The 19,404-nt window shown below is 42.6% G+C and overlaps 1 protein-coding gene across 2 annotated transcripts in view; it reads right to left on the reverse strand.

Moving 5' to 3' along the window:
• Window positions 1-19,404, reverse strand: part of MACO1 (macoilin 1) — an 83,985-nt gene that overhangs the window by 41,535 nt on the left and 23,046 nt on the right. For both annotated transcript variants that reach the window (XM_084815868.1, XM_084815869.1), the window contains exons 2-5: window positions 7,574-7,715; window positions 6,184-6,310; window positions 4,785-4,908; window positions 2,609-2,787 (exon numbers count right to left, since the gene is read on the reverse strand). In XM_084815868.1, coding sequence (XP_084671994.1) covers window positions 2,609-2,787; window positions 4,785-4,908; window positions 6,184-6,310; window positions 7,574-7,715 — 572 coding nt within the window. The remainder of the gene's footprint in view (window positions 1-2,608; window positions 2,788-4,784; window positions 4,909-6,183; window positions 6,311-7,573; window positions 7,716-19,404) is intronic.

Consider the following 19,404-nt stretch of genomic DNA (forward strand, 5'->3'; position numbering starts at 1 on the left):
GTGCAGTGCTCTTTCCTTTTCAGCATTATATGTATACTGCAGTTCGTATGCCCAGGTACAATCAATGGTTAAAGCAAAGCAAGTGCCCTTATAATAGTTTATAGACCCATTTCAAACCATAGTTACAATCTATGGCAGGCTTCTCCAAGCTGGTGTCCTCCAGATGTGTTGGGCTACAACTCTTGTAATTGCCAGCCAGTGGCTGTGCTGGCCAAGGATGATGGGAGTTGTAGTCCGATACATCTGGAGGGCATCAGGTTGCGGAAGACTGATCTATGGTTTACAAGGGAAAGGCAGGTTGCTTACCTCTGTTTTTAATTTGGATGGTCACCTGTGCAGTGTCACAGAATTGTTGTGCACTTGTGCAGAACATCTCTGGAACGTCTAGAGATCTAGTCAGGGAGCTGGCACTCCTGCCCTTCCATACACGAGGTGGGAATTAGCCTCTCTGAGCATGCTCCAAGGGATAGGGCAAGTGCCTTCTTCCTGCGTTTCTTGTGCTCAGCTATACAAAAGCACACTCATAACTGAGACAGTCCAGAACTGGGAAAGGAGGGCAGGTTCTGCCCGAAAAACACCAATTACAGTTAAGCAACCTTTCTTCTTTGTGGCCCCCCACCTGGGTTAAAATGGAGCCCCACATCTGGGTTAAAACTGCCAAACTAACATACCTGGAGGAAGGGGTTGGTGATATCGTTGAAAGATACTCTGAAAAACAGAGCTCCAGCATGAGCCTTGGCATTAAGAGCACAATGCTTGACCAATGTGGATGGGGTTGTCCACATAACAGCTCTGCAGAACTCAGAAAGGGATATTCTGCTGAAGCATGGAGAGGAGAAGCAATCCTCCATGAGTAAAATTATTCTTTATGGACACAAAAAGGAACTACTTGGTAGTATACTGTGAAAGAAGGTACGACCCAACAAACAAGTCTCTATGAGGAAACACATCATTCCCTATTAAGGTAGCTAACAAATGAAAAAAGTTGTTCCTGAACTTTGCCATCCTGTGATGGTAAAAAAGCTAGCGTTCAGCAAATACACTCTATGTAGGGTGTTCTCTCTCTCTAAAAACCTACTGTTCTGAAAAAGCAAGATAGATGAAAGTGGGAAGGAACATGATATACAGGTGAAGAACCACCTTGTCCCTGTGCATTCACAGGAAAGGTGGATTGTAACATAGACCTGACTTCACTGACTCCGCAACCAGAACTAACACAAGTGGCCAGTGACTGAAAACGTTTATCCATTGAGTGGGAGAACTGAGATACATATTTGAAAATCTCCTCCCAAAATGTTTAGTAAGAGGGTGAAAGAACACATGAAGTTCCTCTATGCATCTGCAGAGGACAAGCAGATAACCTTTCAGAGAATAAATGAAGGAGATAGTCCATGTGGCACAAGACATGGGGTCCAAACTAAGTGAAGAGGTGAAAGCTCAGAATCAAGATTATTTGGCAGCACAAGTGCTCCTAGTGAGCAGAAATGCAGGCAGCACAGGAAGGGCCTCTGGAATTGCTGTATCTGAAGATATCATTTGGATCACCTATTCACTAATAAGCGGCCAAGCTTGCTGGTCCATGAGCAATTGTACCATTTGCAACAGCTCTTCTGAGGAGAGGCACAGATCCTCTGTTACAAATTATGGTTTGGTATCACCTACAACGTGATCTAGTGAAGGCTCCAATGTTCCGTCTATTTCTGTTAAGGAGAACCAAGACTTTTCCTCTGAATGAGAAGTTGCTGAAGAGTGATAACCATGCTGCAGACACTGTGGTGTGTTTGACAGTACCAAGTGTGCCCACATTACTACAGAGGATGCAGGTGGCACGGCTGGTATTGGAAATGAGGATAGAGGATCCCCAGATGGTTCAATCAGTGGTAGTACCACCACATTAAGAAATTATGTAACCTGGGTTACTTGGGGAGATGCAGAAAGTTGTAAGCAGAGGAGCCAGTACAGAATACTGTTGTGTTGATCATTACTCAGAAATTGCCGGAGGTATGACAGTAGGGACTTTACCCCCCAAACCACATAATTTTGTAAAGTATTGGCTCTGCAGAAAAAAAAAAACAGGCAGAAAAAAAAGAAGACAACCCCTCTTTCCTGGGAAAATGAAAAATGGTGGCCTAGTCACATTAAGAAAAAACAATGAGAAGAAAGAACAAGAATATTCCATACAAAAAGAAAAAGCAAGGACTATAACTATAAGAACACAGCTCTGAGGAAAAATCTTGGAGGAAGTTTCCAACAATGCTGCTGTTGTGGGAGGGTCAGAAGAGAATTATGTGGGAAGGCATTCACCCCTACTCCCTCTTGGGACACGCTCAAAGAGGCCAATGGCTGCTTCCTGAGGAGAAGGGCAGGAAAGTAGTTTCCAAAGAGACAGAACCTAATTATGGAACTGTACAGAGATAACAAAGAACCATAATTTGTGCTAATCGCAGATTGTGTTGCTGCACCTGGATCACAAAGCCATGATTAAGATCGGGAAGAGAAAATTACTCCAGAGAAGGAAGGGAGGAGAGAGGAGCACATATTCACAGGGCTGGCTCCAAATGTGCAAACCATCACATCTGTCCCAAGCCTGTGATAACCAAGAACTCACCTTCCTCTGCTTCTCTCTCTTGCCTTTGTAGCATCTGTTGTTCTGGGGGTAAAGCTTGCTGAAGAAGTTGCATGTAAAATTCATTCTCTTTCTGCACTTCCTTTTGTTTTCTTAATCGCATTTTATAGCTGACATAACTTTTGAAGCCAAAGCCCAAAGTCACAACAGGATAGCCAATACTAGAAAAAAAGAAGAAGACAACAGCTTCGTTAATGGAGACAAACCCATAAGAACAAACTAATAAGGAGCCCGGCATGCAGCAAAATATAATCAGGATTACAATTCTTATCAGAATGCAGTTCTTTATAGAAAGAGGCAACATGTCACTGATATTCACTTACAAATTAAAGTGGGATTATTTACATATGAAGACAAATGAAGCCCTGGATTAAGGCAATAAAATCCTGGATTAAGGCAATGATTAACACCACCGTAGACTATCAAATGACATAAAAACATCTCACATGTACCATTTCACTGGTATTTTGGGGTAACCTTGTGGGTAATGGGGAGACCTTCAAATCTAAGTGTCAGAACCAGACAGTAATAATTTAACAGTCAAACACACATAAGGGAGTAAACAATGTGGAAACTATAAACCAAAAGTAAGAAGTTCACTCTCCAATCATCTGTTCAAGAGCACACCCTCCAAGTACGTTGGTCAGCCCAATTATTGAGGTCCTGCCTTTGTCCCGGAAGCCTTCTCTACTGCCAAGATGTTGAGCTTCAGCAGGTCCACACTTCTTGGATCAGAAGAGCAACGCATCAGTCTCTGCACTGCCTATCCTCATTCTTAGGAGCTGCAGTTAAGACTGTGTTTTTCCATGGGATGATGGTAGCAGCAACGCTCCTTCACTCCATGGATGGCTGAGTACCACGCTCTTTATGAAATAGTTGTTTTGCGTATGTAAGTTGTGACCCAGGTTCAAATCACCACTCAGCTATGAAGCACACTGGATAATCTCGGGTCAGTCACTATTTCTCAGCCTAACCTACCTAACAAGGTTGTTACGAGGGCAAAATGTGTGTGTGTGTGTGTGTGGGGGGGGACGGGACACACCGACAGGGGAGAACAAAGAATGCTGCCCAGAGCTCCTTGCAGGAAGGATGGGATAAAAATGGAACAACCACCAGACGAAACCTCTCTGATACAGCAGCTGCCAGAAAACAGAAGTCCTGGACAATAAGGAACAGCCCAGAGAATATTCATATTTTCAGCATTTTGAAGGAAATTAGGAACAATTTTTTTCTATTGCACCTGACACTCACCATAGAACACCACTTAAGTTATATTAGAACAGGACATTAATTTTCTGTTTTTGATTACATTAATTACCCAAATTAATTATAGTTTTACGGCCCACTAATTCTATTAGAGGTGGCTTGCTTCTGCCAACTGAACCTTGTTGACTCCGGTAGAACTCCACTGGCAATTAATGCAATCACAGCCTCTATGAAATACAACAAATTAATTTAGCTACCTAGCTTTTAAACAATTGAACAACTGAAAATGCACCAAGCTGCTACAAACTAGACAAGTATACAGGGACAGATGTATTAATAAAACAGCCAAACTCAAATAGCTAGCAGTTCCACAAAAGCACAAACTGCTCATGTAAAGCTGCTAGGAGAAATCACCACCAGCTTTCCCAAAGTGCAAGGTAAGCCCCCCTGTGGAAGAATGAGCAGATAGCAGAGGTGGTGCAAGTTGCTTCCTGGCTTGCTGCACATGATCCAAAGAGACCCTTTGCTGTAAGTCTGATATAGCCCTGCAAATGTTTGACAGCAACTCCCACCTAATACATGAAGTCACGGTATTGCGACTTGTTGCTGCCAGAAGTAACATTACAGAATGGCACTTCAAGGGAGGAGAGTCATACCAGCCTACAGGTAATTTCCTCCTGGGCTGTACAAAATTAAATGTTTCAGCTTCATCCTAGTTCTGGGAAGTCTCCAGCCACATACAGAGGTCCACCTCTGGAATGACATTCCCACAACCAATTTAGTCATATCATTCAGTTCAAAGAACTCTAAAAAAATTAAGATTCCACAAATGCAGCTGTTGCACGCTTGGTAAACATGATGGTGAAGCTCCCGTCTGCTTAAGAATGACAGATGAAGTAATAAATCTGAGAGGAAATTCCTAAGCAAAAGAACACATTGGGGGAACACTTACCAGTGTGCAGCAAAAGGTCGACAAAGGTCTACGTGAAAGTTTTTAAGATCTTTAAATCTAATTGCTGCTTCAATATAAACAAACAGTATCCACAGCGATACTGTTGGTAAACACACTCCCCTCTCTGTTGGAGATAAACAGAAAGAAAGCTAGGCATCAAATCAGAATTCTTAAGAAAGGGCTTTTAGAAATTAAGAAAATAAAGAAGTCTCTTGTTATGACAGATCAAAGTGCTTAGCATGCAATTAACAATACATAAGTCTGCCAGGTCTCGGGCTTTGGGGGTTCATTCTCAGGACAGTGAGTTAAATCTCATGAGCTATCAGCTAATCTGACACACCTGCACACTTGAAGCCTTCTTCTAAGTGCATGGATGTGTTAGACTAGTTGATACATGCCTGCCTGCAGTAATTATCGGACAGGTGAATGGCACATGCAGCACCACCAGTTATACAAATAAGGAGGGCACAGGAACAGCAGAATGCCCTGGCCACACTGTTGCTAACTTGCTTTAACTGAGAAGTGCATGGAATTGGGGAAAATGCTCTAAAGGGTCTCGCACTCATTATTTTAAGAGGTTTTCAGTCTTCTTCCCCACAAAACCCAGAAAACATTGGGTCCCTTAGGGTACAATCCAATGGGTTTCGTCCTTGATGATCGTAAGCCCCCGAACACAAGGCTTATGACCTTCCAATGCAGGGTGGGAGGAGCAGAGGAGGCAATCTTCGCCTCCTCGTCCTCCCACACTGCACTTTTCGCTAGACAGGCTTTTTCGCCTGCCTAGCTGGGGCATTTCGGAGGGGGAGGGAAGGATGCTGGAGAGGCCTAAGGACAGCTGGTATCCTGGCCAGTCTCCTCCCATCCCCACCCACCGAGACGCCCCCTTCTCCAAGGTCAAATTCCTCACCTTGTAGAGCAGCCAGCATGGTTCTTTCCATGCCAGCTGTGAGGAGGACGGGGGTCAGAGCTCTGATTCCTCCCCCCGCAGGGAATCCAAAATATCCTATGGCCCCTCAGACACTGTCTAGGGGCCATAGGATTGCTCCTTTCCAGATTTTTCTCATTTGGGGGGTCTTCACATCTCTTATCTCAGCCACTTTACACCTGAGCAGTGCTCCCAGGCCCATACCACATATCAGATTTTTTATTTTCAAGAGTTGGCAACCCCATGACATCACCAAGCCTCATCTGCTGCGTCTCAGGCTTTGGGATATTGGAGATAAGATGTGTTAACAAATTAAGGATATTTCAACACTAAACTGGGTACTGTTGGGTTAGCAGCAGCAGGCTGGTCTATGACCACATGTGACTTTTGAAAAAATAACCAATTACTATTATTTTGCACCTTGCTCTAATATTTATATTTAATGGCTGGAGTGTAACAAATAGGATCACCTACCTGTGTGCCAGACATACTGTACCCAAACATACGTGCTGGCAGCAAAAAACAACCACTGTATTGGTATGAAGAGCAGACATATGATATTTGATGTGAATGCAACACAAACGAAAAATACTGAAAAGGCCTAAAGAGAGGGGGAAGGAAGGAGAACGTATATTAGTTTTAAAAATAAATTACAATAAACAGTCTTCAAACAATACATTGTGATCACGTTTTACTTAGGTTTTTAAAATGTCTTGCATTGCAGAAGAAGCCCATATGAGCTGCAAGGTTATTATTTTTCACTATTGTTAGTAATTATTAATTTATTGCTATGATTAATATTGCTTTTATTATTATTTTAGAAGATGGGTTTTCTTTGCCCATAGATTAATATCAGTCCTCTTAACCTTATCACATACAGGGAGCTCCAGGAGATCAAATGTTTTCCTCAGACATACTTTATAAAACTTCTTTCATCAGGCCAGGAAATCCCTGGTTCAAGATTCACCTCTGCAATGGAGTTGCTAATTGACTTTAAATCTGCAATATGGGGACAAAACCAATGACCTACCTGTATGGATTATTGAAAGAATGTATGTGAAATGCTCTGCACATCAACAGTATAAACTGATACGCAGATATAAGTCCTACTGAGTACAATGAAGCTTACTTGGGAGTAAGTGTAGCTTTACTGTAGGACTGTAGCTTTAGTATTACCCTTCCTTTAATTTCACCACCACCTCCATGAGAGAGGGTACTAGTTTTATTTTATATTTGCTGAACAAAGACAATCACTTGACAAAGATCACCTACCATGAGTAAGAAGCAATTTCACTCCAGATCCGACACTAAGATCTGCCAAATCCATGTTATCCATTTGAAAACTTTGCTTCTTTTTAGGGTGTGAGGTTCATATAAAACACCCTTTCCCTGATGTCATCTGAAAATTATAATCTAATACTAATTATGACCTCACAGCTATGGGCCCAGCTACAATGAAACATTAACTGACAGGCAATCCACTCCTATTCTTCCCCTTGAATTTGTCTCATGTTACTCTGAGTTCTTGAAATACCTCCTACTGGTTCCAAGGACTGCAGTCTGAGGGTTTGCTTATGCAGCAGGACTTTTTAGGCCCTTTCCCCTTTGCAGCTCCTCAACCCTTTCGAGAAGTTGCTTCTGAAATTCAGGGAACCCTCTGGAGCACCATCCTGGGCAGCATGAGGGGATGTGCCCTGAAGAGAAAATTGCCATGCACGCACACACACAGCACATGCACTGAAGAACGTCAGGCCTATGCAGACAGTGCTCTTGGGATCCTGGTCAAGATATTTATCAGTGCTACTTATTCTAATGCTAGCAGTCATGATAAATAGAAAATAAAGTCACTTTATGTTATACATACCAATCCCTGGTATCTGAAGGAATCATAAACACTCCTGATGAAAAGCCAGAATGGCCACAGATATTCAAATCTGAATTCCAAAACAAAATCAGCGAGCAGTACAAGGGCCCAAACTACCAGGAATTTCAGGTACAGAAAAGTACTGAAAAAGAGGAAAAAAGAAAGCAAAATGTTAATTTAGCATGCATATAGGACAGCAAACCAATCACACTTTTTCTTGCTCAAAATAAGGACACTGGGGTTATATACATTACATAAGGAGGCAAGAGGCAAAATGTGTTGAAAACGACCTTACATAAATCAGTCATACACAGTTGGTTGCATACACACCACGGGCAGGTTCACTTGTCATGCTAAGCTACCCTGTGAATAAGCCACAGTGGGTGGGTTGCTTGCTGAACAACCCACAGGGTGTCTGACAGACAATTGGGCTTGCTGTGGTTTGTTCTCCCCACTGCTTCTTCCTCAGCCCTCCAGCCAGTTCCAGCACATATCCCAGGCACCTCTGTGGCAAAACCTGTCTTGCCTTCTCGCCCCAGCCCCCTCCCCACTCCAATCACTACCCCTCTTTGTTTGCCACCTTAAAAATGGGGGGGGGTGCTTTGGGAGTAGGCAAATGTGTTTGTAATTTTTTAAAATTCCCATACTTTTGTAAGTGCACAAGATCACACTTTCATCTGTTCAATATGTGCAGTCTTGCCTGGTCAATTTCCTTGCACGTTTCAGCTGTCAACGGCATAATGAGAAAAGGGATTGAGAATAAACCTGCCAACATCATACTGCCCCTATACAAATCTATGGTGGTACCACACTTGGAATATTGTGTACAGTTCTGGTCACCACAACTAAAAAAAGACACTGTAGAGCTGGAAAAGATGCAGAAAAGGGCAACTAAAATAATCAGGGGGCTGGAGCATCTCCCCTATGAGAGAAGGTTACAACAGCTGGGATTGTTTAGCTTGGAAAAAAGGAGGGTAAGGGGTAACATGATAGAGGTCTCCAAATTATCCATGGTGTGAAGAATGTGGATAGGGAGACATTTTTCTCCTTCTCTTAAAATACTAGAACCCATGGTCATCCTGTGAAGCTAACTGGTGGGAGATTCAGGACAGATAAAAGGACTTCTTCACACAGTGCAGAGTTAAACTATGGAATTCGCTACCACAGGAAGTAGTGACGGCCACCAGTTTGGATGGCTTTAAAAGGGGGTAGACAAATTCTTGGAGGAAAAGACTATCAATGGCTACTAGTCTTGATGGCTATGTGCTACCTCCAGTACCAGAGGCAGTAAGCCTATGTACACCAGTTGCTGAGGAACATGCGTGGGAGGGTGCTGTTGTGATCATGCCCTGCTTGTGGTTCCTGTTCGACAGCTGGTTGGCCACTGTGTGAAAAGAATGCTGGACTAGATGGACCTGTCAGGAATGCCTCTGAGCGTGTGGAGATAGTAGCTCAGACTGAGAATGGGAACAGCCAGAACTGGGGGAGGTTTCCTCCCTAATGAGCTCAGATATGGATAGACATTTTTCTGAGGAACTTGGTACACAGATGGCTCAACCTGAAGCCCCCCCCCCTTTCCTCCCCTGTGAGAACTCAGGTCTCGGAGGAGGAGGAGGAGAGTGCAGAGCGTGACCTGAAGGATGCTAGAGTCCTGCGCAGAGCAAAGCAGGAAATGTTAGAGGTGGAGCTCAGACGTTCCACCAGGGTGACTATGCATGATAGCCTATGTAGGAGGGCACAACTGTAAGGAAGGGGCATCCCCCCCAAGTTATTCTGGCCAGCAAGTTCTTGTTTCAAACTGCCAGCAATGTCTTTGATTCCCACTTGGCTCCTCTATTGATATTCGTAATTGTGTGGAGTAGCTGTTTTCCTTTGTAGCCTGAGAGTCTCCAAGGATTTACATTAGTAAAGAGCCTGGTCCTTAACTAATAAAGTAGTGAGCCTGAAACCTGGTATCTTAAGAGTGTGTTGATTGTGAAGGGAGAGAACCAAGAGACCTGACAGGACCCTTAGTCTGATCCAGCATGGCTCTTCTTATGTTCTTAACACCTAAGCCAGTAGGTTAACATACAAGAAAAGTGACAAGACGAAGCCGCATACAGGCTGATTTGCAAAGAGCTGTGAAGGAGCAAAGCAGCGCTATTCAGAAGCTCCAAAAATGGGAGAAGAGGGCGAATGGACTAAGCGCACCAAAAGGTGGGGGAACAATATCTGCCCTTTGTCAATATGTTCCGCTCGCTTTTAAGTGTTGAACTGACAGTTCTTAGTGTCCTCCTCCCATTCAACACTTCCCCGAATTCTGCCATGTCCTCCAACAGTTCCCAGACAAAATAGGAGCACACTTGTAACATCCCAATTCCATACCAAGGATCACTGCCTGAGCGCCCTACAGTAGTACATACTGCTGAAGGCTCAGCTACTCCTGCTGTGTGCTGAATTAATTTATTCTGCAACTGACTGTCTTCCACTCATGCAGAAGCCAGGAGGGTGTTTGCTCTTTTGGTTAAAAAAATACACTAGGAAAAGATGATTATCCTAAATCAGTTTAGCAACAATTCATCTACACTTCAGCAGCTCCAGTATGTGCACTGGTTGACTGTGCACTGCACATTACCTTAGTCAATATAGTTCAATCAGTAGAGGTGTCCAAAGCACTCTGTATGGATTTGTATGGATAACTTTTAACTGTTGAGGCCTTATGATATGGACAAGATGTTTAGAGAAGTCTAGCTGACTACCTGTATATTTGTATGCCATGGTTGATCATATCTAATAAGGAGAGAATGTCTGCTTGGATCCAGTCAGTTGTTAATGCTTCCCTGAGGATGGAAATAGTACCAGTTTCCTTGAAGGACACTCCAACTCCAGACTTCAATATGCAGATGACACTCAGCTTTCCTTTTCTTTCATCAAAATCAGGCAAGGCACTGGGTATTCTGAATCAGTGCTTGGATGAAGTAAAGGACTGGATGAGAGCCAATAAACTGAGACTCAGTCCAGACAAGATGGAAGTTTTGACTGCTTCCTTGGTGTGAGGTGACAAAGAACAATAGAGCTGGGTGTCATCAGCATATTGGTGGCACTCTACTCCAAAACTCCAAATGACCCCTCCCAGTGGTTTCATGTAAACATTAAACAACATGGGGACAAGACAGAAACTGTGGGATACCACAGGCCAATGGCTGTGGAGTCTAACAGTAATCCCCCAGCACAACTTTCTGGACATGAGTGAACACCTGCTGGACCTGAATTTGCTATTGCACAAATGAACCTCTGACTCAGATGTTCCTTCTTCTGCCCCTCCCCCATAGTTTTATCATGGTTTCTAATTCTGGTTTGGAGACCAGGCACAAAAACAGTAGTTTGCATGCAATGGCAAACAACTGTTTACCAGAAGAAGAAGAAAATAAGCGTGGGGGGACATGAGGAGAGGAGGGAGCACACATCCAAGATCCATTCATGGAACTCTAAACCATCATTTGATGTTATGTCTGATTTGGCTTAGTGAACAGAGTGTTAGTGTTACTTCTGCATAGGGATGTCAAGAGAATTTCGCCACAAATCTCAGGGAGGCCGAATGCCAGCGCATTTGGCCCCCCGAAATCGGTGGCAAAACGGTCTGCTCCCCTGCCCGCCCCCCCAGACAGGACTTACCTTGGGCGAATCTTCCTGGTGGCGGCGGCCGGTCTTCCGACTGGCCACCGCCGCCGCCATTTCCAGTAAAAAGAACAAAAAACAAAAAAACGTGATAGGCTACGTAAAGATTTACATAGCCTATCACGGCTAGATTTTTAAAAAATACCGTGATAGGCTACGCAAATGTTTACGTAGCCTATCATGGCTGACTGCAGGGATGCAAACAGCGGCGGCGGCTATGGCCGCCGCCATTTACAGACCCAGCCAGCCAGGATTCGGGGGGGGGAGGGATGGAGCGCCTCCCCCTTGGCCCCGGCCAGAATTTTGGGGGGGAGGGACGGAGCGCCTCCCCCCTGGCCCCGGCCAGAATTTTGGGGGGGAGGGACGGAGCGCCTCCCCCCCTGGCCAGAATTTTGGGGGGAGGGACGGAGTGCCTCCCCCACACCTCGAATCACATTTCATTAAAAGGTAAGTGACTTTCGTACATCCCTATGCTTTCCACTGAGCCTACTAGAAGTTGACAGACAAACATTCAACATATGGATCCAAGGAGGAACTCAAGGCAATGAGAATCAGAAGCTGATACATACACTGCCAGTGGCAGAACCTTTGTGAAGCACTGCCTCGTTATCTCAGTGCCTGGTTAACTCAGGAATGCATCGACATCATACTTGTCTTTGTATAACTGCTGATGTGTTCTTTAAATGATCTAATGATTATTACATCAGGCTTCATGGGATATATAAAGGTCATTTATAAACTTGAACAGCTCACTAGTATAGTTTTACTGCCCATACACAACAGAAGGTACTCCCCCCGCCCCATCTGATGAAACCGCCACTCTTTCACCAGACAAATTATTCAACCTAGTTCCTGTGGGTAGCTTGAAGAAATTATTTCAGCGGAATGAAACACACATTACACAACACAGGAGCGATCAGGTTGGTCATTAGAACAGCAGAATAAAATTGTGAGAGCAGTTATCAGGCACCCAACGCTTAAGGAAGGGTCTTCCTGATCTCGAACACTAGCAATCCCCAAAGAGCACGTGAAATGCTATTTTGCTTTTCAAGAATTTGCTCTCTGTTTCCAGCACAATGTCAAAAAAACCACAGTGCATGCAGGGCACATAAAAGGAGAATGGCAAATACTTTATTTGCATAGTTAAAACAACTTATACCAATTGCGGAAGAATGATTTTGTAATAAGATAGTTTTGAATTAACAGAGCCCACCTCTTGGGCTCAGGTTCCATTTACAGACTTCAATGATTTGTCCCAACTCACTAAAAATAGCTGCAACTATAAGCAGCTGATGAAACATATTTGGAAAGGCTAAAAACTTTATGAAGTTTAAGGTCCATTAGAGACTTAACATTCATGTCTCTTAACTGTTGTTAGGAGACTGGGCATGCCAGAGAGTTCATGTGCTTTCTTCCCTTCTCTTTCAGGGTATATTTTAAATATGGTGTAGCATTACGTTTTTAATAATGGTTAGTGTTGTAATCCTGGTAAGCACGATCCTGTAGCCATACTCTGAAAAGGATTACAAACTCTAGTTACAAAGGTAATCCTGGTAAGCATTAATACATACTACTACATCAGATAAAACAAAGTCTGGAAGGGAGGGGAAATTTGCACAGAAGAACCAAGGGAGGGAGGGAAAGATCCTGCAGCATGCTCCCAATCTCTGGAGGTCAAGAAATCAGGATTATTATATCTGCACTGAGCCTCTGTAATTATCATCCTAAGCCTGATTTCAAGTATCTAATTTCAAGTCTCTTGTCTCTCTCATTTAGCAGCAAGAAAAAAAACATGAATAAAGGGGAGATGCCAGAAGGAAATAAGTGAACATGTCAGGAATGATAGAGAAGGCAGAAGAAAGCTTCCTGAGTCTTGAAGAAATGTGGCGCAATATTAACAAGCCTGCCTGAGGAAGTACAAAAAGGAAGCCTTGCAAAAGAACCTGAACAAAGCAGCATTGAACAAAGATTTCAAATGACCACACCACTTAAGGAATGAGCCAGCAATTATGTCCACCTGCATTCCACAACAGTTAGGACAAAAAGCCACTACAGTAGGAACTGGCTCCTTTTGGCATGAAAGGAGGCCTGAGGACAGTAGGAAGAGTGACTTGCTTGGTTTGTAGGTCTTGCATATCATTACACGCTCTAACCTAGCTAAATAAATGTACAGATCCTTCCCCTTTTGAGTAAATAGCAGTTTCTGTCACCCAAGTCTATCATACCCCTCTAAAAACCTACCCCACATGCTCTAAGCAGGCACTCTGAAGAGCAGCACTTCCTACTACATGCAGTTGCCTGAACTTATGGGCTTTGACCTTACAGCAATTCTAAGGAGATACAGTTCTGTCTCCATTCTCCGCTTCCTTTTCTGTATTTCTGCACTGACCACCTCTCTCTAACTTGGCTTCCACCCTTTCTTTCTTTGCATTCCCATCTTTCTGTGCTTTTCCACCTCATTTCTTACAACTACCGCTGTGGCTGTAAGATGCGACTGTACAAGAGCTGAAGGAAGCATATCTCTAACACCAGCATCAAATTCTCAGACATGCCTTTTTCTCAGCCCTGTTATATACTCCAAGAAGTTAACGTTCTAGGAACCTGTTGGATGACCCTCCACACAACTACATCACAGGAACCACAAATGTGTTACAGGAAGATGCAATCGTCATACGGTTACTTCACATTCCTTAATACTTTTTAACCTGTTGTGTTATACTGAGAGTAGAGTTAGGAATAAAGGAATAAGAGTGCGCTCTTAATTCTTGCGCTGTTTGACTATAAGACAATTGCTTTTTCCAGGGTGCCTCTGTCTACCACCTGTAGGGAAACACAGCCATTCTTCAACTGGTCAAACCTCATGAGGGAGAAGATAGCATTTTATGTACTCATGTCTTTCAAAGGTGTGTGAAAAGTACAGAAATGAGGCCAACCTTCCAAATAATCCCAGAACGATCTAATGCTGCTCATTAATGTTCATATGAGCACATTAGACTAGCACAGTTTTTCTCTAGCTTGCTGAACAGAAAACAATTATGCCAGAGAGTCAGAAGTGCCCTTGTAAGCCTTGCTTGTTCTTGATATACCCATTTCCATGGCATTATTACTTGCTTAGCAAATGTTCATTCACAGACAAGCTAATTTCACAGTGGCATCTGTGGGGATGTCCACCTTCAGCAAAACTTCTTGCCTTGACAATCTAATTATTATTTTGTTGGGTCTTACCCTTTATGGCAAAGAATTCTCCACACTCACTGCCTGAAACTGTTTGCCTGAAGTTGTTTGTATTCTCCACCCACTCTTCTCCTTCTTTACTCTGTGAGACTGACCTCTCCCAGGTTCTCGCTGTTACTCTCGGGACATAATCATGTACACAGACCTTGTTATCTAGTACCATCTCCTACTGTGCTGCGCTGTCAATAAGAGGATCCTACAATTAACATAGCTGGAGCTCTTTCAACAGCTAGCAGCATTTGTTATCTTCAGAACTTATGTCTCATTGATCTTTCTAGGCACATCCACATGGTCCTTCGATCTTGATAACTGTTGTGTCAATGTCATTACTTACAGAGGATGTTCACTGCACAGGAGTATTATGAAACTCCTTACTGTTTAGAAAGCTTCAAATGCATAAGAACTACGCTTGATGAATTAAGCCAAGGCCCCACCACCTAGTACACTTCCAGAAGTGGCCAGCCAGATTCCTCTGGAAACTCACATGCAGGGCATGAAAGTTATTGCCTATATTGGTCCCCAACATCTGGAACTCAGATGTATACTACCTCTGAAAATGGAGGTTCCATTCTCTACTATCATAGCTAATATCCACTGGTAAGCCACTCCACTATGAATCTATTTAATTCTTTTTACAATTCATCATCTAAGCCAGGTAGCCCACAGTACTGAATTCCCTAAGTTGATTATGTGTTGTATGATGAAATACTTCTATTTAGCCTGTCCTGAACCTACTGCCAAATCAATTCCATTGGATGTTTCTGAGTTCCAAATTCTATTACGTCCTGCGATCTATAATTAGAGAGGAAGAAATATGAAGTTTCTCTGTATCCACTCTCTACACATTGTTCATAGTTTTATAAGCTTCATATCCCATGATACACCTGTTCAGTTCTCTAGGTTACTGTCTCGTTACAGAAGGCAAAAACTTCAATACAGAATGCTCAAGGGGTTACATATGGAATAATGCAAGAAAATGGAGGGCTTAGTCTACATAAGGATGGAAACTGTCAGGATAGAAAACAAAAATAATCAGACTTGATTCCATGTGGAAAATCTTGTGACAGACTGAATGGCTTACACAGTACTACAACGTATGAAGAGCTAGTATTTCTCTCTTTTTGTGCTATTGGTTTCTTTTTCCTCCTCCCCGAACTTTAATTTATCTGAAATTGGGCCGGGGGGGGGTGCTGTTAAAAGATTAGTTCTATTCTATGCCCTTCTCAAATATTAGAACTTCCTCATTTGCTCACTCAGAGTTCTTACTTTTCAACACCACTGCAAAATAGCTCATATACTTCAGTTACTGATCAAGACTTTTCTTTGCACACCAATTTCTAAGACTGAGCTTTTTGTCCTACCTGAGGGAGGAAAACAAATCTTCTCAGAACCCATCATCCCTCTATTTATGACCTACAACTCATGACACAATACAGCAAAACTTTGATACAGCATGAAGTGTAGTGGTACAGATACTGTACCTAATGTTAGTGGGTCAGTTCAGATATAAACCTAAAACATGAATGGGCCCTGCGCTCATGCGCTCCCTTGTGTGCTCCACTTGGTTAATAACTTGAGCAAACTAGTTTGCTGTTACATGCAAACCAGCAACCTATGATTTGTGCAAGCCACGAAAACCAGAATTGGAAACCAGGAATCAACTCCAACCAGGGATGAGGAAGGGCATAGGCAAGGGGTTCTATCATGTAATGCCAAATTGTGAACTAATCCACAAGTGCTAGAAGTGAATGAGCAAAGCTTTTAAATTTGTCCTGCCTGAGTTTATAGACCAATGAATTGCAGTCTTCAAGTATATAAGAATGACACAGATAATTTCATTTAATTGGGCATTGGAAATAGGCAAAGGCAGAAAACAGGAACACGGGACAGAGTGCCTGTAGTTATAGATAAAACAAGGTAGTTAACTGCCAATAAGACAACATCGATGTTACTATAAGAGCAAAAAGAAAGTGGAGAACTATCCTCGTATTATAAGGAAGTGTATCTAATAAGAATAAACTGACTATACTCCTTGCCTTAAGTCTCCTTTGACAGGGCAGAACATTCCTCCTACGCTCTTATTCCTAAATTATAAACTGGACGTTGCAACGTTGTAGGTTGTATGTAACCTATTATACAGGCCAACCTGCTAGGAACAGCAGTATGTAAAATGCTGTTTCCAAGCAATGGGATTGGACCAGGTAGATTTTAACCTTTCTACTTTACAGGTCTATGCAAAATGAAATTGAAAAGCTATGTTCTTGTTTCTGCAAAAAGACAGGCACAGGGCAATATCTTACTATACCAACACCTATTGTAATCATTTGAATTACAGACTATAACAGCAGTTAATTCGGTTTTTATTTAAATGTTTGCCCTGAGGACAAGAGAGAGAGAGTGTGTGTGTGTGTGTGTGTGTGTGCGCGCGCGCACGCGTGTATATTTTAAAGGGGAATGAACATGAAGCGTATATTATAATAAAGCCCATCCCATTCCAATTTAGCCCTGCCACCAAGCCCACACAAATTACTGCAACAGTTCCAAAAAAATGCTCAGCAGGGTCTCCAGGGCAGAAAGTTCCACAGTTGTGAGAAAGACAATTAGAAATATTTTTCCAGCTCTGTAATATGATGTTAGAATAGGAGGCGTTTATTCAGCAACAAATAAATGTTCCTGAGCAAGTCTGATTAGATAAAAAAAAGTGCAACTCAGCTGCATGAGGTCAGAGAAGATAAAAAGACTCTGGAAACAGAAAAGGAGTAAACAAAGAAACAATATTACTCATGATGCTGGTGTGACACAGTATTAAAATTTCATTGTAAAGAATTACATTTCCAGTCTTTAACTAAAATTAAGGCCAAATAATACAGATAGTATTTAGGGAAATTAAAAAGAATTCAAGGTCCCTTCTAGAAAGGAAACTTGCAGAAGAGAAACATCTGGATGTAAAAAAAAAAAGGCTAAAAGATGCATCTTACACTACATTGACATAGGAAGCTGTTCCCCAGGGTCACAGGCTGAAGATATTTCCCATCACCCACTCATTCACCGTTCCTCCTTTTCACTCATACACGCACTCACGGGGAGGACTGACATGCAGGACTCTCCTCTTCCCATGCACCAACTGTTCCCGTGCGCCAGTCCTGTCCATGTAAATAGCACTCCCTCAGGCCTCCCACTGATGTTGTTTGATGGGCTGAGGGGAACATCATTTTCATGCTGAGGATGGTATACAGGTATGACCCTCTGCACATCCTCCCCCTGCAAACTGCGCTCTCTACCAGCCTGCCACTTAGCTGAGTGGTGGGCTGGGGGAGCATGATTTGCAGGAGAATTCAGCAAAGGCAAAGTTCGGTGACAACTTGGTCATCAGTGCAGGCTACCCTGAAGACCCCTGACGGCTGCTCACATATGTGCTAACTGATCCTTTTTTAAATCGGAGAAACCAGGGATTGAATCTGGAAACCTGTGTATACAAAGTATATGCTCTACCACTGAGCTACAGTCCTTTTCCCGCTAAAAGTGGTAGATGTTAAACATGTAACATATACCACACCTCTACCTTATTACCAGAGGGGTGTCTGTCTATCTACTGCAGAAATACTTGTCCAGGAGCTCTCTGGGCTGGAGGTTCAACTATACCACTTGTGTACCATGCTTCCATAGTAGAGAGGGGCCATGGTTTAAAATAAGTAAAATGTAGCCATCTGACATACTTTGAATTAGACATGTTAATTTTTTAACACGCAGCAGCCTCCAATGTATGAAATGGCCTCCTAATACTGTATTCCTTCAGTATGTGCTTATTTTAATATTGTATTGAGCCTTAAAAATAAGTTGAATTTGGCTTTGCCTATGAATATTATGATACTTTAAAAGAGAATAAACTCTACTCTATCATTATCAAGTAGAAGATGAACTAGCCATGTGTGAAAATCTGGGCATGGGCCAAACAAACATTTTTAAGTCCCATCAGCTTGAATGGGTTTTTTTTTTTTATATAGTACACTGAGTGTTCAAAGTACTTCATAAGGATTACTGAAGTAATACAAGGTAGATCGGCATTATCATCCCTATATTACAGTTGGGAAACAGAGGGCGAAACTGAGAGAATGGTAACTTACTAAAGGCTAGCTCTGCCTTGTATTTTTACTAATGAACTTATGAAATGGAAAAATTTCCATGGAAAACTAAAGCACCGGAAAAAAAAATCCCAGCCCACATCACTGATTAGAGGCAAGTATATTTTATGAAAAGAATGCAGAAGACTTCGAGCACCATATTGTCTTTACTTCATGGATAAAAATCCAATTAACTATTGGGAGTATATATGCTTCCTCTGTACAAAATAGGAGAAGATCAAGCAACTAAGTGCAGGATTTGTATAAAGAAATCAATGCAGAGGGATAAGATGACATCTTAGAATCTTATAGTACACTACACAGGAAGAACACACTCAAACGGAAAGCAAATCTGCCATTTTAATGCAGAACTGCTCTCAAAATTAAACCTGCAGAAGACAGACATTGACCTGGTTCACACATAAAACCAACCAATGATTTATTTAACCCATGGCAAGGTTTGTCTGGCAGATGACTGAACAAACCACACTTTTCCCCCCTCAATCCCTGGGCTGTTGTTGTTGTTGTTATTATTATTATTAAATTTATTAATCACCCATCTGGCTGGTCACCCTGCCACTCTGGGCGATGTACAACATACAATAAAACAGTTTAAAACAATAAAAGTCTACAGTAAAAACATTTTCTAAAATACCTTAACCCACCCCAAATGCCTGCCTGAACAACCACGTATTTAATGCACGACGGAAGCTCATTAAAGAGGGGGCATGGAGGAGTTCCCTAGGGAGGGAGTTCCACAGACTGGGGGCCACCACAGAAAAGGCCCTCTCCCTCGTCCCCACCAGTCCAGCTGTCCTG

The sequence above is a fragment of the Heloderma suspectum genome, chromosome 10 (assembly GCF_057233095.1).
Source record: "Heloderma suspectum isolate Gila_16-S chromosome 10, 16-S_ref, whole genome shotgun sequence".
NCBI classification, from domain to species: Eukaryota; Metazoa; Chordata; class Lepidosauria; order Squamata; family Helodermatidae; genus Heloderma; species Heloderma suspectum.